Source organism: Tiliqua scincoides, chromosome 1 (genome assembly GCF_035046505.1).
Source record: "Tiliqua scincoides isolate rTilSci1 chromosome 1, rTilSci1.hap2, whole genome shotgun sequence".
Taxonomy (NCBI): Eukaryota; Metazoa; Chordata; class Lepidosauria; order Squamata; family Scincidae; genus Tiliqua; species Tiliqua scincoides.
The window spans coordinates 201,519,466-201,540,864 of record NC_089821.1 but is presented as its reverse complement, the minus strand read 5'-3'; the positions used below and the strand labels follow the sequence as shown (position 1 = coordinate 201,540,864).

The following is a 21,399-nucleotide window of genomic DNA, read 5'->3' as shown; positions in this document are numbered from 1 at the left end:
ACATGCAGCCATCTGCCTGAGCAGTAGAATCTTCCTAGCTGACTATGTTCTGATAGGATGACAGAAACTAGGAGCTGTCAACCTTTATGTCTGTGCAATGCCTCTGAAACCTGCATCACAGAGAGCAGAGTATTGGGTGCAGCTTTATCCAATTGCAGTGTCCTCATACTGGGTACTGCCATCATGTATTTCTAAGACACACAGAAGTCCAGGGAGGGGAAAGGTGGCAGCTTTGCATAGCGATGCCTGGTTTCCCTGCTGCTGTAGGCCTTAGTGGTAGACTAAAGGGGGGGCCACATTTTGTTGAATGATTGCCCAGTTCCCTACAGAGGAACAAGAGAGGGGGGAAGTAATGAGTAATGGGCTGTTGCTGCAAGAGACATCACTTGTGACTGAGTGCTTGTTAGCAATTGGCAAATGCATGCGCACAAAGACTGCTGCCACTGAGCTCAGTGGTTCATCCATCTTCTATGCCCCAGGCCCCTTGGCACATTCCCATGTCTCATTAGTGGTCCTCCCTGTGCCTACATTTGGTGAGCCAACTATGGGAGATGTAAGTTAATCATGGACACCACAGTCAGCCATCCACCATAGAGAGAGGCAGCACAACTATACCTTTTTTGGGCTGCCATGTACCCTGACTGATCCTGCAAGGGATCCTGGCCATGCAATTCCAATAAGCAATTCCAGTGAGAACTTTGTCCTTCTACTACTAGCCCCATAGAATTTAGTAATGAACCTGATGTGTGGCCAGTATAGGATCACAATGTATGTTTCATATCTCCAAAACAGAGACAGTAAAATACCACTGGCCAGCCACACAGTGTATGGCTAAAACAGAAAAAGAGAGATCAGTCAAGTACAAACCACTGAGTAAGAGACAGTTTCTCAGTTTCCAAATAATTCTGTTATCTAACATTATCCTGGTTTTGAAAAAAAGAAAAAATAGTTGTAGAATCCAGTCTTCATCCCACCACTCTGATAAGCTCTCCAAATCTATCTGGAAACAGCCTAACCTAAAGCTTGTTTGCTTAGCAAATCTGACTTGGTGAAATTCCATGGACTAGGTCAGAGCAGGCTCACTCACAAGGCCAATTGAGGTGGTCGTCTCAGGCAGCAGATTGGCAGGGGATGCCTGCCTCTGTCTGCCCACGTTTCTCCAATGTTTCTTCTCCTTCGGTTGAAAAGGAGGAGGTAGATGAAGGTAACCACTCTTCTCTTCTTCACACTTTCTCTTCCACTCCACACCCCCATTCCATTACCTACCCCAGAGAGGTGGAGGAGCAGGCGCAGATGCATCATCAGCCAAGGAGGGGCACATATAGCACACTGCCTTAGGTGCCAGGAGAACTTGGCCTGGTCCTGGACAAGACAGTATCAATCAGTAGCAACAGGGCTACTGTGGCCCTTGAAATATTTGGAGGAAAAAAGCATGTTTTTCCCCCAAATTTTCATTTTTGTTCACATGAAGGTCAGGGGTCTCCAAACCCTGGCCCAGAGGCCAAATCGGGCCCTTGGGAAGATTTTGTTTGGCCCCCAAGGTTCCCCAGTCTCTCAGGGCTAAAAATAACTCACTTCCATGTATATATCACATTCAGCCATTAGAGGTGCAGAATATAATGCAATGTAAATTATCCACCCCCTGCATAATTTTGTATGTCTCAATCATGTCCCCCCTCACGTGCCTCTTTTCTAGACTGAAGAGCCCCAAATGCTGTAGCCTTCCCTCAGAAGGAAGGTGGCCCAGCCCAGTAATCATTCTGGTTGCTCTCAACTCACTATTCAAGTGTTGTTTAAAAGTTCACATGATCAGGCTAAAGAAAATCAGCTATCCCGGAGCTTCACTGCATCAATCATGCCCCAGCATGGTTATGTGAATGCACATGTTGCAGAGATCAGTGTGGTGGATTCTTTTCCATTTATACCAAAGTCAGGCATTTCTTGCCAGACTTTCAAATACTTCTCAGAAAGTTCTATGAACCAAGCTTTCAGTTGGGAGGCAGCAGAGGAGAAAGGACATAAGCTTCAGAAATTAACTAATGCAGTGGTTCTCAAACTTTTAAACCCAGGACCCACTTTTTAAAATGATATTTTTCAGAACCCACCAGAAGTGATGACATTAACCAGGAAGGGTGGAGCTTCTGACAAGCTGTAACAAATGGTGGCTGTCTTACCCTGACATGTAAGGAGGTGAGGAGCCGGCGAAAATGATCTACAAACATGGCTTATTCAGGTTATGGATTTTACATTCATTGGGGTTACTTCACAAGATCCCGGGTATTAGTCCTCAGCATGAGTAGTGCCTCAGTCTTTGTAAGCAGGAATATGCCATGTTCCCTCCCCTTTGAAGCGTCTTCTGGCTGAGGTGTCCAGGACTGGAGGACCACTGCCCCTGAGAAATGTAGTCGGGCAGAAGCATCTGGCAGGGTACTAGCAGGCCTTCAGGGTCTCTGCACCTCTGGTCTGGTCTGCCTTGGCCGGTAACGTGGCTGTTTGCTGCTGATAGCAAACCTTGCTGGCCCAAGAAGCTGCTTGCAGTTCCCCTTGGGTTCCCCAGGCCTCCCTCGGGTTGTAAGGATCCTGGCAGGGGACTTTGCATGCCCTTTGCATGCCTGATTTCTGGGGTCTTTCTTCCTCCTTGGAGACAGCGTTCCCCCAAGGATCCCCAGAGGGTTGTGCCCTAGAGTCAAAAGGTTGGTCACCCCAACTAGGGGCCCTTCTGACCCTTTCAAGGCCAGATAAAGATTTAGGGCTAGTGCCAGGGTTGCTTCCCCTTGCTACCCTCCCAAAGCCAGAGCCAAGGAAGGAGCAACCTCTTCCCATGGCTGCTGAGTGCCTTATGAGTCCAGCAGCTAGTTCCACCAGCTGCATCCCTTCCAGCCATGTGACCCCAAACCGTATTCTCAGGGAGGCCACTTGCATGGGGGCTGGATACTGGCCATACTTACTCAGCTCCCCTGCTCTTAAGGTAACCCCTGCTCCTGAGGAGACCCTTGCTCCCAAGGAGACCCATGGTGTCTGGGCTGTGCCTGGACAGTACAATCCTACACTGCAATCCTATCCACACTTACCCAGGAGTAAGCCCCATTGACTATCATTGTTAAAAGCATGTACATTGTAACCTGTTGAAAGTACAGATCTCCCCAAACGCAGTCACATACCATGTTGGCCTCAAGTCTAATATACTAAAAACAAAATATTAAAATGAATGTGAACCCACCTAAAACTGTTTCACAACCCACCTAGAGGGTCCTGACCCACAGTTTGAGATACAGTGTCCTAATGCATCGGTATGGTGTTGTTATGGATCAGACCTACCATGGCACTGTCAGCTGAAACTCATTCATACTAAGGGTAGGAGCACTCTGATTAAAGGGAGATATTCCAGTTAATAAAGAGGCTCCTTTGTCTGAGATAATGAAGTGTCCAAGAATGTTCCAGGGCTACAGGTGTGGCTTTGGAGAAAATGTTGCGATTTATTATTACATTATTTAGATTAGTTACCTTGACTGCTTCAGGCAAACACTTGGTGGAAACTGTTGTGTGCTGTCTCTTTAAGAGACAAGCCCAGAAGACCTCCTGATGAGGAGACCATGCAAAGAAACCATTTTTGTTTTGGAACATAAGCTTTTGGGAGGAATTTGGCTTGTATGATTTCTTTAGAGGCCCCGAGATAGAGTAGAAACAAAACTAGAGGCAGTCCACAGAAAAGTTTGGTTGTGAGCTCTGCCCCCCACCAATCTAATGGGCCAACCCTGTGGACCATTTATAACAGTGGATCTATTTATCTGCTTTTGCAAATGGCCCTGCAATGGAGCAAATGGCACAGCGCTGTCATGCACGATGGAGCCAATGGCGGAAATGGCCAGTGACTCTGTGCACGTGCCAGAACTGCCTAGATCCTCTGCTGGCCCAGATAAGATGGTGGAGGGGTGGTTTGTGGGTGGTTCAGGGGAGATTTGGGGTGGGAGGGCAGGAGGCCAGGAGCAGGCTGGAGGGAATGGAACTTACTGGCATAAACACACACCCGATCCTATCTCTGATTTTCCAACACACCCTTCCCCCTTCCTCTCCTTGGACTTATGCCAACCACATAGCTGGTGGTGGTCCAAGGAGACCCATAGGCAATTAGATAGCCTACCAAGAGGCAATGGTGTGGTCAAGTCTTGCGGTGCCCTGAGCGGTGACACTTTGATGTTGCACAATGACATGACATCATGTAATGTCACGATGTGAGTTCCAGGTTCTCGCTGAACACAACCTCTCGATCGGCTGCTGTGCCCTCTCCTCCTCCCACAAGGCTCCAAGGCAGGAGGAGGGGACACGGTAGCTGGATTGAGAGGTCATGTTGTCAAGCAAGGAAGAGGCTACGGCGGTGGTGAATCATGAAGAGGCAGCAGCAGTTTTGCAATCTCACTGATGCCCCAATCCTTCTTCTTTGGAGGTCTTCAGCCTCCAGAGGAGAAGGAATGGGGTGGCAACAACATTGCAAAGCTACTGAAACATGAGGAGGTGGTAGCAGCCTCTACATATCTACGACCACGCTGCTTCTGCTGCTGCTTCTCCCACTACTAATAATATAATAATAATACAGGTATTTATATACCGCCTTTCTTGGTCATCAAATTTCTCCTCAGACTTTAATTCAAGGCGGTTTACACAGGCAGGCTATACTAAATCCCCTAAGGGATTTTTACAATTGAAGAAGCTTCTGTCTTTCAAGAACCACAACATTTCAGATGGATCTTTTATGATCTGGTATCACATTCTGGCCTCCAGTTTCCTCCTACACAGGCTGACAGTGGCCAAAGAGCAGGTGGAATAACTCGGCTAGGCTTGTCAGCTGCTTCAAGGTCTCGCCGTTCACAGTGCCGGTGGCCTCAAACTGGTGACCTTCGGATGTTATCTTCAGGCAAACGGAGGCTCTGCCCTCTAGACCAGACCTCCTGCCCATCTTGGTTGTGTGTAACGTGGCATTCCCAGCCTGGCAACTGGTGGGAGGTAAGTAAAAACATTTTCATCTCTTGCTGGCCATCTGATTTCACGCGCACGCACACACACACACACACAAGTCAGGATGCAGCACAGGGGATAGGATTGGGCTCTGCAGTTTTACAAGACAAGGAATCATTACGTCTATATCTCATAGATACGCATGAAGATGAATAAGTGTTTGTGTTGTATAATTGTAGTTGGCAACCTTCAGTCTTGAAAGACTATGGTATCGCGCTCTGAAAGGTGGTTCTGGAACAGCATCTAGTGTGGCTGAAAAGGCCGATTCGGGAGTGACAATCCCTTCCACACTGGGAGCAAGTGCAGTCTGTCCCTGGTCTGTCTCTCTGGCTATGGGCCTTAATGCCTCTTTGCCTCAGTCCGTTGGCCAAGTGTCTCTTCAAACTGGGAAAGGCCATGCTGCACAGCCTGCCTCCAAGCGGGCCGCTCAGAGGCCAGGGTTTCCCACTTGCTGAGGTCCACTCCTAAGGCCTGTATGTATAATTGATACATAATGAATAAAACTGAGAGAACACTAATGAAAATTACACAGGGATAAAGCCCCTTGGAAACCAGCAGTGACTTTGTCAAAGGAATAGTGGAAGTTCACTGAAAATAAAAAAAAATGGCATACTGTCCTTGTATTTTACATGATTTCCACATTTCTCTGCTTTCTGTTCTGCAAACTGTGGCCACTTTTAATCCTCTAAGAAGATAATCTTCATAGTTTTGTGGTTATAGAGGAATATCTCAATCCACATCTGCCCTCAATTCCAATGTAACATCTCTGCTATAATGGCATTCATTATATACTAGCAGCACTCATTGCTAGTTCATCTTGCCTTAAAGTCTTATCTGCTAACAGCTCAACATCTCTTGGGACTGTCCCATTCCTATACACATGCAAACATACAACAAAGCAGGTCAAGGTAAACGGTCTGTTAATTTAGTATAATGACCCTAGGAGTTCTTGGTGCTTCTGCTTGGACAATAACTCTGTCCCTGCAATCAAGCTCCTGCCTATCTCTATTGTGCCATAAACTGGCTTCTCATCTTGTGACCTACCTACAGTTATCAAGGAGGAGGTGATAAAGCACAACTGAATTGTACTGGGGTGTGTCTCAGAAATGTTAAGTATGTCAGACTGTATCATGGTCTTAGAAAAAGAATCCAGGACAAACAGCATGTGCAGATAGTGGAAGAAAATTGAAAATACATTTATGCTAGAATTCAAACAACTGTGAAACCAGGTACATGATGGAGACAATAGAGCTTGTTTTTCCTTGAGCAGATGAACCCTGGATGTCACATGGCAATCTGTTTTTCAAATTCCAAAGCCATTGGTAATATGCTATAGGACTGTGGTTTTCAAACTCTCGGGGAGTTTGAAACCCACAGTAAGTCTTTGCAGGGGCGGGGGGGGCGGAGAGGCAGCAGGGGCGGGAGGAAGGCAGTGACACGATCCCCAGGATTGCATTGTTCAGGGGGTTGCAGGGACTGGGATGCACTCACCAGTCTCTGTGGCAGCCATCCCTGTGTGCGGGGAGCCCTGTGCGAGCGCCTGCAGGGCGCCCCAGGTCAGGGAAAGGGAGAGTGCAGCGTTCTGCTCTGCCTCCGCAAAAGTGGAAGCAGAGTGCAATCGCCCCACTCTCCCTTTCCCTGACCTGGGGAGCCCTGCAGGCGCTCGCGCAGGGCTCCCCGCACACAGGGATGGCTGCTGCAGGGACTGGAAGGTGCACCCCGATCCCTGCAGCCCCGTCAGAAGGAAAAGCGGAGCGATTGTGCTCTGCTTCCGGTTTTGCGGAGCGGGGCGCGATTGCTCTGCTTTCACTTTTCCTGACCTGGGGAGCCCTGCCGAAGGTTGCGCAGGGCTCCCCGCATCCCCAGGAGGCTGCAGGAGGCTTGGGCAAGTGCCTCTGCCTTAAGGGGGCAGAGGCCAAGACCCACAGGCTGGGCTGTCGCGACGCCCCAGTTTGAATACCACTGCTATAGGAAGTCAACTCTTTAAGAAGGAAGAGTCAAATACCTCACTGAACAAACACAAATTCTGGGCAACCCCCTGGGCAATTCAGAATCCAGCCCCCCCCCCCCCCGAGCCTGCACAAGACCCACAAATGTCGTTCGTGCTACCGGTAAAGCATGTTTGTGACTACTTGGGTACCAGCTAGGCATGCGCTGGCCTAGTGGAACCCAAACAGGGTACCCTGTGCCAAAACGGTACGTTTGTGCCAGCTCAGGAAGACCAGCACAGGGGGTGAGAGAGGGAGGCAGGGAGGGGTGTTTTGGGCAGGGGGAGAGTGACCTGGGAGGCAGATCAGACCTGGGAGGAGGTGGGACTGGCTGCGGCAGTGCAGGCCGGATCCTAATCCCCAGCCCAAGCAGCTTGTCCCTCCTTGTCGAGCTGAATTACCTCCTCCTCCTTGGTCCATCTGTGCTTGGTGCGCCTTCTGATGGCAGAATCGGGAGTCGTGATGTGAATAGGGGTTTGTGGCTTGGAGTTCGTGAGAAACCGATTGGCACTTTCTGCACTGCTGCACTCACGCAAAGAACAGCAGAGCTTTTGTTTATAGATGGAATGGGGAACATCAGGGGAGTGTTAAAGGAGAACTTTGACACACACACTGCCAGCAGCTGTTTTTCCTCGCAGAGCCACACATGATTTGTTTGATGAAAAGTCTCTGACTCGAATCAAACAGTGCTCTGGACGGGTCTCCACGGCTGCCCATGAACTGAGACAAAGGAGACGGGGGCAGGGTAGTCTCGAGTCTAGCCATGGTGGATTGGCACATCTTGTACCACTGTCATCCTACCATATAATAGAAAATCACTAAATAATCAATACTATTTTACTCCAGCTGCAAAGTTACAAAAAACTTGAGGAGGAAAGAAAGAAGGAAATTGACTGTGTGTGTGTGTGTGTGTGTGTGTGTGTGTGTGTGTGTGTGTGTGTGTGTGTGTGCATGCGCTTGCACACTCAGAGAGAGAGAGAGAGAGAGAGAGAGAGAGAGAGAGAGCATATACCGGAAATAATTAAACTAATTGCATAATATTTTACAGTACTGAGAGCAAACAAAAAATTGGTGGTAAAATATTTATCTGTAGATTGTGTACCAATCTGTGTACCAATTTCTCTGTAGATTGTGTGTCAAAAGCCAGGAAAAGAAGAAATCCAGTATAGGTGTAAAGATGTTTTCAGGATAATTTGCTTTTCTTAAAATATCTTTCAATGACTCCTCAATATTATGGCAGTTTGACAGTCTGCCAGCCCAATCCTCTCCCTTTCCCTGCCATAGCATGCAGTCATGCCAAGACAGGCTGCACTGTATGCTACTGGGGGAGGGTGATCGCAAGGCTTGGGAAAGGGAAATTATTTTCCCTTACGCCTCCATAAGCCTCCTGATCAACAGTGAGTCTCCTTGGACCTGCTCCTCCAGCACAAGTCACTGATACCTGTGCCACCCCTCCTAGTATGTGATGTCTTAAGAAATCCTAGATAGACTGAGAAAGAAATATAAGTAGGACTTGCACCCAATGCATCACAGTATACACATTCATCAAGAAATCCTAGGTATGTGCATTGCATAAAAATAAGAATATTTACAGTACAAATAAACCAATATAGAAGTGGCAAGCTCATGCAGAAAACTTGGGGGGTGAGTGGGGGCTGAGAAGGAATAAAAGATTGTAGTAATGGGCCAAGAGGTAGATTTTGTAGTACCTTTGATAAAAATGACCAAACAGATGTAGCTCTCTCTTTTCTTCTTCTTACTCCTTGGGCACAGTCTTTTTCCACTTTGTCCTTTCTTCCCCCAATGTGTATATGAAAAGCCCATTTGCAGAGCTGGCATACTATCACCAGGGTTTAGTCAGCTGGGCTGATTTTGGGGTGTTTGCCCCCCTTTCCCAATTATCAGGTGAGGAAGTGAGGAGAGCTGGCTCTCCTGTCCCATTCAGTTCCCTGTTTTATTTTTCAAAGGTTATTTATTTTGCACAGGCCTAGGCTGGGGGGTTGGGGAGGTCAGGGGGTGCACATGTGGACATGGCACTGGGTCTGTATTGGGATCCCCTAAAACTGGGGAGTTCTACCTGGGGATTGATTCTCTCATCTTGTGCACTGCAGCAGCACTGCTACAAATGTAGCCCTGGCAACAGCTGGCTCCCTCCCCTGCTTGGCAACAACATGGCAGCAGCCAAGCATTGGGCATGGGATGCCCATTTTGCAATCCAGGCACATGAGCCAGTCAGCAAAACAAGGGCAGGAGGGAGGCTTGTGCCAAGCCAATGGAGCCACGGCAAGACATGAATGTCACACACCAAAACAGGAAACATTTGCCTAGCAACAAGGAGTTTGCATTTGCAATGAGAGAACTTGGTGAAAGGAAGGCAGAGTCTGTAAAACATTTCCTGACAGGGCTGGGTCAGGGGGAAGATGTGACAAACAAGGTTTCAGACAAAGAAATGGAGCAGACTAGCTGGAACTGGCTTGGCTGGCTATTGACTCTACCGCCCAAACAGGTTATGGACATTTATTAAAAAAAAAAAAATCAAAGACATCTAAGGAATAAATAAATAGTGGTTATAAGTTTGTCTCATGACAGTCTCCACGTGCATTTCAGCTTTATTACACTGCATTCCTGCCTCATGTGTATCACTTCTGGAACAGCAAAAGCATTTCTTGAAGGGATCTTTCAGGACTTGTGTTCGTTCTTTAATAACGTCATTTGTTCACTAGTGCTTTGTCCACCCAAGCATTTATGTTCCATACCAATGAGTGCTAGTTAGTGATAGAAGCTGGTGATCCATGAAGGAGTTGGATGATTTCAGCCCCTGGGCCAGTATCTGTAGAATTGAATCATCCAGAACCCAAGAATGTAGGCCATTCCTAATATTAAAAAAAAGGCAAGAGAGTACTATTTGGGAACAAATTTTTGGGGAAAAGTGTTAATGTCTCTGAAAAATATTTGATCAAAAAGCCAGAGATAATTGTTCTCTGAATAGGAGATCTTAGTCTAAAAGGGTGTGGTTACTCCTGAAATGGGCAGCCCAATCCTAACTAACTCCCTGTATCGCGATGCACTAGCACCAGCACAGCTACCACTTTATTTTGTTGGGGGCTTATGGCCTCTGGAGGCCTCCTCAGGGCATGGGAACAGTTTTTCTCTTCCCCCAGGGTAAGCCCCATCAGTTGCCACTGATCAGCTTGGACCTGCACCAGCTCTATAGTGATGAACAGGCTTCATGCACCAGCATGGTCATGTTTGTGACTGCTATAAAGCATGTTATGCTGTGTCCAATATGCAATTCTAGATTAGGACTATAGGTTTGGGGAGGGGGTTTCTAACTCTCTCTCTCCAGTCATTTTTCTACTGAAAATAAATCCCTGAAGCTTTATAACAGTTTCATTGACAATTTTTCACCAGTAAAATAGCACAAGGGAAAATAGCACTCCTCCTCCTCCTGTGCCATAATCCCAATCTGGGTGAAGGCCACCTGTGGCTGTTGATTTTTTTTTTTAAGTGAAGAATTCCAAAGGCAGGACTATCCCATGCATAAGGAATATCTAGTTTCATGTTCCATTAATGTTTGCCTTTAACAGGAAGATTCCTGATTGTCAAACTTTCTCTGCCTGTATCTATGTGACATTGTTTTAATCTTTGGATATCCCAAATCAATTTAAAATATTTATTAATTGTTATCAATAATATAACTTTTATTTCTCTGTCTCTCTTAGCACACAAACCTAAATCTTACACTCTTTGTCTGTTGAGAACTCAAGTTGGTAACCTCTTGTTCCTTAATAAACCAGCTGGAATACTGGCAGATATTCATCTGGATATAAAAAGCTTCTGATGGCAGCTCTACAGAGTGCCTTATATACTATATCTTGCATATCTGCGCCTGTATAATGTTACATGTTATATGTACAAAAGTGTGTTACATGTTTATTGCCATGTGTGTGCATATTGGAATACTACATAGAGAGGGAAAGTAACAGCTATGGTGTGTTAATATTCCAGACTGTAATGTAGGTTTTGAGGCTCAAAAAACTCAGGTAGTACAAACCTTGTTCATTTAAACTCAGCGCTTGGAAGTGAGCGGTCTGTAGTTCATTAAACACAGCATCAAGTCTGATGATTTGCTTCAAATGGGTGCAGAGTGCCACCTGGTGCTTGGACTGAGTAAATACCACTGTTTTCTCTGCTGTAGTTAACCGTATCTTGGAACAGTAAGACATTTATAACATATGAAAACAAATTAGCAGGATGTCAGACCTTGTGTAATGAATCTATAAGTTAAGGTAAAGTATTAAGGCATCATATTTGTATATTACAGTTCATAGTGTTTCATCTTGGGAAACAGATATCTAAACAATAAATGACATTCAGGACATTTGATGAAAGTATATGGGGCTAGTCTGAAGGTCTTTTGAGGATATGTGACCTTTTGGAGTGATGTTCAGCAAGGCATTATTAGGGCAGCAAAAGACACATAGGGCACAATCCTAACCCACTTTCCAGCAGTGACATAAGGGCAATGCAGCTCCAAGGTAAGGGAACAAATATTCCCTTACTTTGAGGAGGCCTCCATGAGTGACAACCAACTGCAGGATGCAGCACATGCATCACTGGCACAGCTAAGCCAGTGCTGGAACGTTGGTAAGGATTGCACCGATAGTCTGTAATTTCTTTTCTTTTTTTTAATTGGATGCACAGCAATGTCGTTGCAGCACTAATCATATGGTGTAAATTGTTTCTGATCTCTGGCTGTACATACAGAAGAATGATGATCCTGTATGGTGATAGACAGGAGATGGGCCTGATCTTATTTCAGGGTGTTGCTTGGTAGGAAAGAGCTGCGGTGTGCAAACTTCATATGCAGAGAGTGGCTCATAGCTGGGGAGCAGACCAAAAAAGTCACAGGCCTGCACTAACAAGTGGAAAAATTATGTTTCACTGCAAGCTTAAGAGGTGATTGCTAATTGGCCACTATACAGATTTGTGCCAGATAGTGGCCAAATGTTCTTTGACAAATGGTGGTGTTGGGGTGGGGGCAGCAAAGTGCCTAGTTTTTCAGGCACCCTAAATGCCTGTATCAAGCGACCCCTCCTCCTCTCCTTCAGAGCCATTCAGGAAGGTAAGAGCAAAGCAGATGTGTCTGATGGGTCTTTGTAAATAATGTGTGCAGCATCTTTTAAGTAATACAGCCTTTATTATAAAATATGGATCAATCCTTTGGTTTAGGCAAAATCCATTAGGAAAAAGAATGCTTTGATGATTCGTTTTAAAATAAGATTTGTTATGAACCAAGGAACCCGCACCCCAATTCAAATGAAAAGTTTGTGTTCTGCGTTGTGTACAGACACGAGTGATGAAAGACACGATAGACTAAAAGAGATGGTAACCAATTTCATTTCTCGTGCTGAAATAAACCAAATTTAAATAAAAAGTACAAATGCCACAAGTTTTCTTTAGAAATGTATGGATACACAGAATCTAGAGATCACAGGAGAAGTCAGATTTGAGAAATGGAAGCATTGAACACACTCAAAAGGACTTCAGAATCTTCGGTTATCTCAGTATATCCTGACATTTTGCAAGAGTGAAGAAAATGCATTTCTCATTTTTCTCTGCACACTGGTACATCTCTAGGCAGAATTCAGCTCTCAAAAGGGCTTCATGAGGTTATAGACAGGTGACATTCCATTTTTTTTTAAAGATCAAACAGTGAGAGATGTCAAAAATACATTGAGCTTATTTAGTTTCAAATTCTGAGGAAATAAATGGTGATGCCTGTGTGGGGGATGAGGAGGGGGAAAAGCTACTTCAAAAATTAATCAATACGAAGGGCATTCTGGGCAATAGCACAATGAAAGTGCAGTTGTAAAATGGGATCCAAAGGTGCTTTCTCTGTTTCAGTGATATTGTTTTCCCGGCACTCAGCAATATTCCCTTGCCTGGAAATTGTAAGGCTCCCACCAGGCAGTGGGCATCTTGCCATGCTGACTGCTATGTGGCCGTGCAAGTCATGGGCACCGACCTAATCGTGCCCGCCATGAAAACGTCCCCATGCCTGCAAATGTGTGTAGACACTCTGAGTATTCTTTCCACCTTTAGGGACTGCTCACTGTACTACTGAAGCAATGCGGTGAAGATTTTATAAACCTCCAAAAACACACATAAAGTAGGGCTCTCCAGCAAGGCTTATCGGTCACTCTTCCTGCACCAATGTCCCACCGTTTTGTAACCGCTTGCCCTTTTAAAAATATATCGTCCTTTCAAAGCTGTGGGTGCCCCTTCTCTGACACTGCAACTCACATTTCCTATGATTTTATGCTTGTAAAAATAAGCAGTGAGCCCTGCATATGTTACATCAGTTTAAAAAAAAAAAAACACCCACAGAGGTTTTATATTTATCATCTGAAAAGGTCCCCAAGCGATTAACCTAACAATAGTGGGTGTTGGGTTGTATTGAATTATTTACACCATCTGAAGGGATGTTGTTGAGCTGATTCTGTTTCAGGGCTGAAAACAATTCTAAACCTGATATACATTCTGCAGATATTCATTGCCTGTGATCTGTATGCAGATAATTTGCCATTTGGTGAACCAGGTGACTTTACCGACACTTGTAGCTTCTCATTCATGTTACCCAGCTACAAGTATAGTCTGTTTCAGGGTCCTGTACGCACTGGGAAGGAAATCTGTGGGTGAGCATCACAAACCAAGCCATTTGCAGACATTAGGAATCCATGCTCTTTCCTTCTGCTTCTTGATTTTCCATTGTTGTGTCCGAGGTCGAGGCTTCTCCACCTTCAGCTCCTTCATCTAAAGTGATGTGTACATGAGAGACAACACATTAAATGCGCCTGGACAGAGCTGACATATGCCTCCCCCTGGACTTGCAGCAGTGCACCACCTTGCCACCACCAGTGGTGCCCATCTCCAACCAAACACATTCCCCTCCCTTCTGCCACTGTTTGCAATCTTAAAAAGGCAGAGTGGAGCAAAATAGAAAGCATGGGGGGAATAGAAACAGTTGGTGGCCTTGAGAATCTCCCAGTTCTTCCTTGAGAAGAGCCCAGTAGAATATCCCACTCTCACCTGCCTCTTCCATACACTTCCTCTTCCACTCCACTCTGCTATTTAAAAATAATAGAAGGGGGGAGATGAACAGGAGCAGGAGTGGTGGCGGCAGCTGGCTAGGTAAGGTTGGATAGGCCAACAATCTGTCAACTGACCACCATATCTCCACCTCTGCCACCTCACCACATCTCACTGGTGGGTCAACCACGGCATGGAGTAGTTTGGTCAAAACGCTAAGATCACTGGGAATTTGGAAAACTCTTTTTATTATATGAGGTTGAACAGAATTCAGGAAATTCATGCAGACCTGTAAAGGTTGTAAACTTTCCTGCGCAGATACTAAACACTGTGTAGGAAAAAAGCATGTATCAATGATGAAAGGCAGGGTGCCTTTTCCTACTATCAACCCTGATGTATGAATTTGGCAGCCCTTGAGACCCTCGGGTATCATCTAAAGTTGTCAGAATCACCATGGAATAATTACACTCTCAGCAGTCAATGAAGGGCAATTCTTCATTTAAGAATCGGTAGGTGTGATCACCTTCTGACATGGAAAGCTCAGCTAATTTGTGTGGCAGTTCCGATGTTCCCGCCCCAGCAGAAGAACCCAGGATGTCCGGTAAGGCGTTTCGCCGGCCTGCTCTTCCCGATGCTGCAAAATCAGTGACCACGGGCTCCACATCAGTCATCTCTGACTCCTGTCTTCATAGCAACATCTGCTGTAAAAGAGAGTAAAAAGAAGAAGAGACTCAGCTTCTTCAGTTTGCTGTCAGAACATGAAGTAATCCTGTTATTTAGGAGAAAAAGGTGGCTGTTGGTCTTTTGAAAACTGAAATGTCAGTCAGCTGAGGGTAGCGCTGAACCAGTTGCTCCTTAGTAAATGTCAGAGTTTCAGCACATCAATACTGAAACTCTACTCCAAGAATCTATTTCACTTTGTTTGCTCTTCCCTTTTCAATTTGAACCACCAATGTAGATCTGGACATAACAGGAACAGCTTTGCATGAATGAATAGCACAAAGAGAAGGAGCCACAGGCTTCCTGCAAGTCTACATCTTTGTGCGAATGGCTTCTTTTGTGTGTTGTGTGAGTAATTTCCCCAATCAATGGGAAGACACTGACATTCTACCTTACTGTCCTTTCTCAGAGGAACATTTCATGGGCTGTTGTCGGCCAAAAGACAACTTTCCCACAATTTGAAGGAGCATAAAGGATGTTTTATTTCAAATGTATGCCATAGAAATAAAGCCACAATTAGCTTCAAGCATTTGCCAGAAAAAATTAGGTATAAGTATTTTACGTTAAATGACTAAAGCACTGGTACTCAAAGTGGTGGGTCACAACCCACCACAGGAATTAAAAGTGGGTCATTCCCTCTTAAGGGGAGTAACCCAGCAATGGGTGCCCCAGTGGTGCGGTGATCCGCCCTCCGCAGGTCTCCTCCAAGCATCTTATTGCTCTGATCTGCAGGTAAGAGCACACTGCTGGTAAACCAGAAGTCACTCTGACCCACAGATCAGAGCGATAAATTGTTTGGGGGAGACCAGCAGAGGGGGCTGTGCGCTTTCCAGACCATCTCTGAGACTTGCTGACACCCCCAGAGAGAGAGAGAGAGAGACAATCCTCTAGGTGCCCCCGGCGCTGCAACTGCTGTGGTGCCACATCCCCCGTCCCAGTCTCTGCCCCCACAAGCACTTACCAGCAGTTTTTGAACTCCCGGAGAGTTTGAGAACTGCTGAACTAAAGGGTTTCTGGGATGGTTATGGTAGTTAGATCTGGTAGCATTCTGGTAGCATATGGTAGTTAGATCTGGATTGTATTATTTTTTAACAACAAAATATGTACTTTATAGATGTTTGGTTAGTTCAGAGAGGAAAAGGAAAGGAGTACTATCTTGCTATCAAGTATGCAGAAAATGGGCTTCCTAATCATGTCTATGGTTGTGAGGGAACTGTAAAGTGATCTCTTCCACAGAACTGGTAGAATGTACAGATTCTAAGCACAACTGTGCAGACCGGATCCTAATATGTGGGAAGAATGAAGACATAGATGGGAAATTGGATGCAAAGATAAGGCATGTGGATATATAAGGGGTGGAGGACCAGGGAGAGCAAAGGCCAGACAGGGAACATGAGTGAACGAGGTGATGGAACACACATCGAAATACCTCTTCAGGGTGCTCACACGACAGGCTTGTTTGGGCCACCTCTGGCAATGACAAGCATAGTTCTTCAAGACAGATTTCCTTATAGAAAAGGACGTGGTACATAAAATAGTATTAAAATGAGCGCCGGACTCACCCCTTGTTGGAAATAAAAAATGTCCACAGTGTGCTTTTGATCAGAGGTCTCAGGGCCACATTTGGAGATATGGTGGTCTTAGCTGTGCATGGTGCACATGGCATTAGCTAAATTTTAAGACGGAGCAGTTCAGTGGACCCTCCTTATCTGCAGGTTTGACCCAATGTGAGTGACAACCCCATGTCTGGAGAACCTATACAGGCTCTCTGGACATGATCAGAAGTGTCTTCCAGTCACGTCCGGGGGGGGGGGGGGTCTGAAGCACAGGGAGGCTGTGGGCAGCCTCTGTGCACCTCAGAAGGCCTCCTGGAGGCTTTTGTGAGGCACGTTCAGTTTTTTTTTGTCAAAAACCGATCCCCCCGTGGATTTATTTATCAGCTGATTTTGGTATCCATGGGGGGGGGTGTCCAGGAATGGATCCCCCATGCATACTGAGGGCTAACTGTATCTGATCATATAGTTAGGCATCACACAGCTGTAAATACAGCAAGGACTCCATACCTACATAAAAATATTTTCTGTGACCCAACTTTTGTAACAGAAATAAGAGCTCCTGTGGCTCAAAGCAATAAGTGCTGGTCTGCAGAGCCAACGGTTGGGGGTTTGAATCTCTATAAGGAATAAAATTTTGGCAGCAACTGTTTCCCTGCACGTGCCCGATCTCGTCTGATCTCAGAAGCTAAGCAGGGTCAGGCCTGGTTAGTACTTGGATGGGAGACCACCTGGGAATACTGGGTGCTGTAGGCTTACACCATAGTCTTTCAAGACTGAAGGTTGCCAACCATATAAAGGCCCTGAATTCAAAATTGATTTGGGTCAATGTATATCACGAACCATGAAAGCATTTTGTTTCAAATTCCTGTTCTTAAGGACTTATAACCTACAATGTTCAGGGCAGTAGAGCAGAAATGGCGTTTTGTTTTGCCATGAAAAACCCCACCTTAAACAGTGATACAGTGTTACAGCCCAGTCCAGCACAAATCCCTGCACAGCGCTGCAAGCCAGGCCAGTGGGGGCTGCACTGCATCCTGCAGGAGAATTTTGCTGTCTGGGGCCACTTCAGTTTAAGGGACATTCACTGCTTGCCCTGGGGAAAGCCCCAGCCTGCGCAATGGGTCTACTCAGATCTCCGCGATACATATAGCTGGCACAGGTCCATACGCATCCATGTTGGTGGATTGGACCTGGGGAGGGATACGATGTAGCATGTGTCACTGCTGCCAATTTCACCCCCTCCCAATCTGCCCACTTCCACCCCACTGCTGCCCTTCCCCACACCTGTGCAGCCGGGTGAGGAACTCACTTGCTCCAGCAGGCATCCTCCACTGTACCAGCAAGAGCATGAAGGCCTCTTCATGTTAGCCAGCCCAGCATCTGCACCATGAAAAAGCACTTTATAGTACTTTTGTAATGCATGGAGGCCAGGCATGCAGGCAGAGCTTGAGGTATGCCAGTATGTCAGTTAGGCTGGATTGAGCTCTTACACATTGTTTGGTATATGCTGGGCCAATGGGAGATGACAAGCTCTTCCAGGTAAAGTTGAGACAACTAACAGCTAATATATATATATAACCTATTTTAGGTTTAAGTAGTGTGAAAACAAAAGTTTCATATTGATGACGTATGGCATCTTAATGACCAACTTACAACACAATCCTAACACGTGCTGGAATGGGAAGGCCAGCAGGCCTTGCCTGTATCCAGGGCGAGTTTGGGATTGAAAGCGGCTCAGCCCAGAGCAAGGGGAATCGCTTCCCCTTACCCTGGGGAGACCCACTGCAGCCCCAATGGGTCTACTTGGTTGTGCCACCTAAAGAGGACCCCGGGGCTGGGCAACACTGCCTGGGAATAGGGATAGGATCCAGCATAAGTGTCGAATTCTGGCCCTGCCCCCGCTTCCTTGCCCATGGTTCCACCCGCCCCCCCACGCCCCGAAACACCTCCCTCCTGCCCTCCCCATGCCCCCCGAACCCTGTGCTGACCTGGAAAGGCTGGCGCAAACTTACTGAGCCCGGGCCTGCATCGGCGCCGGGAGACTGGTGCACATCCTTGCACTGGCCTCCCCTACTCCCAAGTTGACACAAACGTGCCTTATGGCACCTTCCAGGCTGGCACAAGGGATTCACACCAGCCCAGTGCATCCTTTGGATTGCACTCTTACTGTATTTATTGTGGACTAGACCTAGTATGTCAAATGTATGAAGTGTTAACTTTGATTGACTTGCGTGTACATGCATGATGAGGAAAAAAATATTGTAAACTTAGGCCAAAATGCCATGACATACAAAGATACTGTACATTGTTTTCAGTGTGAAGTTCTTTATAAATATGTACTAATAAACCACATTGTAATATATTAATTGCAGGAGGTCTGGTCTAGAAGGTAGAGCCTCCATTAGCCTGAAGATAATATCAGAAAGTCGCCAGTTCGAGGACACCACCAGCTCCCTGAACGGCTGAGAATGGCGAGACCTTGAAGCAGCTGACAAGCCAAGCTGAGTGATTCCACCTGCTCTTGGTGTGAGCAAGAAGCATCTTGGCTGCCCTCCATGTGAGAGATGGAGCTGCTTGTCAGCCTGCGTGGGAGAACTGGAGGCCAGACGTGAGACCAAACCAGGAAGATCCATCTGAAATGTTGCTGGTTCTTGAAAGAGAGAACCTCTATGATTGTAAAAATCCCCTTGAAGGATTTAGAAATGCCTGCCTATGTAAACCACCTTGAATAAAGTCAGAGGAGTAATCCGATGACCAGAAAGGTGGTATATAAATACCGAGTTATTATTATTATTATTATTATTGATAGTTGATTGTGTCAATATTAATGTGGATGTTTAGTTAGATTTAAAATCAAAGGCACTTCTATTGAAAAATGTTCCGTGCTTATGGCATCACATATAACAATCCAGATCTTCTTAGAATTGCTATCCTAACATTACGCTGTTTGCATGCACTGCTTGGGTGGCACGTACTGTATCTTAATTGTTATTTGCATGAAGAGAGTGACACTGACTAACTAACCTTGCCAGTAGCACTGGCTGCCCTCCCAGATCTGCACGATGGAAAATGGTAAGGAACAGGAGGAAAGGGAGACATAGATTCAATTCCTATATTTGTTAACAGGTAATTGGTGCAGCCAGTTGCAAGGGAGGGCACCAGGATGCAGGTCTCTTGTTATCTGATGTGCTCCCTGGGGCATTTGGTGGGCTGGTGTGAGATACAGGAAGCTGGACTGGATGGGCCTATGGCCTGATCCAGTGGGGCTGTTCTTATGTTCTTATGTAACTGATGGCAGCAGTCCAGGCCAGCAAGCAGTCACTGCTTGGAAGCCCGCCTCCAACAATCAACACATGGATCAGAGTGGCTATAGTCTTTAATTGGGTTAATCAGTTACTTGGTTAAAAGTAAGATTAGATAACAACGAGGAAACGCTTTTTTTTTTTTAAAGAGTCAACAAGTCTATGGAATAGTTGCATTTTAGGGGTTGAACACAGATCAAATTTAGCTGAAATAAATGGAAACTCTTCTAAATGATCAACATTCTCATGAGAGAAAGGAACTGAGAGCCTGTAAATAAGATCAGGAAGTAACATGACTCTGATCATGATCTTCTCACTAAGCTATTGAAGCTATTAAAGTGTGTTCACTGGAGTCAAAGCATTGTCTTCATTTCTTGATTCTGTTGGTCAGCTTGTGGTCATGTATTGTTCAGTTTGGCAGTTATGGTAAAGTTCATGTTTCATTCTAGCTAATTTTGTTAGGGAACTAAGGGTGCAATCCAGAGGCACCCATGAGCCGACGCAAGTCCCTTGTGCCTCCTCAGCAGGAAGCTGGGCCGGCGCTTAAAGAAGCTCTGGCCTGTGCAGGCTTAACACAAGCCTCCGCACTGGCTTCCTCCGCGTGGGTTGCTTCAGCCCAGCTGGGCTGACACAAGGAGCAAAGGTTGGCAGGGAGGAGACGGGAGGGAGGCGTTCCTGGGAGGGTGGAGGGTGGGTGGTGGGCAGCCCCAGGGACGGGTGGGCAGGGAGCAGGAGAAGGGCTGGGATCCGGCAGTTATGCTGGATCCCAACCCCCATTCCCGGGGAGAATGGAGCAGCTTCAAGCCACTCTGCTCTCCTCGGACTTGCGCCACCTCAAGAGGTGGCGCAAGTCCGAGGAGACCCTTAAGGGAAAGGGCGCCTTTCCCAGGGGTAAGGAAAAATGTTTCCCCTTGCCTCTAGCTGAGCCACCCTTGGCCCCTATCCTGCGCTGGATACAGCACAAGCCTCCTGGCTTGCCTGTTCCAGTGCAGGTTAGGATTGTGCCCTCAGTCTAATTAGGTTAGACAATCTTACAGGTTTTACTATATCTTTTTGGGTGATCTTCATGTCACAACCCAGTACTCAACCCACATGGTTACCATCTTTAAAATCATTTGTCAATTGTAATTAATAAGTATTGGTCAGTGCTTGTAGTTTTAAAGGCTTTGTTACCCACAGAACAAATACGAAAGTATTCTGGGTCTTGGGGTTTCCTTTTAAAAAATATATATGACTGTTTTCACTGCCAAATCCTAGTCATAGAAATGTGGACACAAAACTTTATCTTTGTTGTGAGAATTATCAACCTTTTCATGCAGTGTCAGTTGCTAACAAATGTTATTTTCAAAAACAATAAAAAAGACCAGTATGAGCTTAAAGATGAAATATTAAATCACATCACAAGGTCCTCTGTCTTCCACCCCATGAAATTCCTTAATTGCCTTAAGAAGAGGCTGAGCTGTCTTCTTTCTCACTATGGTCTCCTGGATCAGAAGAATCTCAGGTACCATTTGCACTGAATGGAATGGAATTGTACTAAAAGATGTGGGCTTGTGATGTGCACTTCTTTATGCTTCTTCTGGTTTTGTTTGTTTAGGATATGACTACATTATTGTTTGGTTAATCTTATGAATAATGAATTCATTTGTCACAAATAAGAAAAGTATAGCATTAAAAATTAATAATAAAAAATGGATGATTGCCTATTGGGAAAAATGGCATCCAAAA

General features: G+C 45.9%; 1 protein-coding gene and 1 pseudogene across 2 annotated transcripts in view; one reads left to right on the top strand and one right to left on the bottom strand.

Annotated features, from left to right (window-relative positions):
- Nucleotides 1-12,378: 12,378 nt before the first annotated feature.
- PKIB (cAMP-dependent protein kinase inhibitor beta) overlaps nt 12,379-21,399 on the bottom strand; it is a 71,924-nt gene continuing 62,903 nt past the window's right edge. The window contains exons 2-3 of one of the 2 annotated variants that reach the window (XM_066611152.1): nt 14,617-14,794; nt 12,379-13,817 (exon numbers count right to left, since the gene is read on the bottom strand). In XM_066611152.1, the coding sequence (XP_066467249.1) occupies nt 13,732-13,817; nt 14,617-14,764 (234 nt within the window). In that variant the 5' untranslated portion in view covers nt 14,765-14,794 and the 3' untranslated portion in view covers nt 12,379-13,731. The remainder of the gene's footprint in view (nt 13,818-14,616; nt 14,795-21,399) is intronic. The other variant, XM_066611153.1, reaches the window with a different exon arrangement.
- LOC136637271 (5S ribosomal RNA) lies at nt 17,006-17,122 on the top strand (annotated as a pseudogene).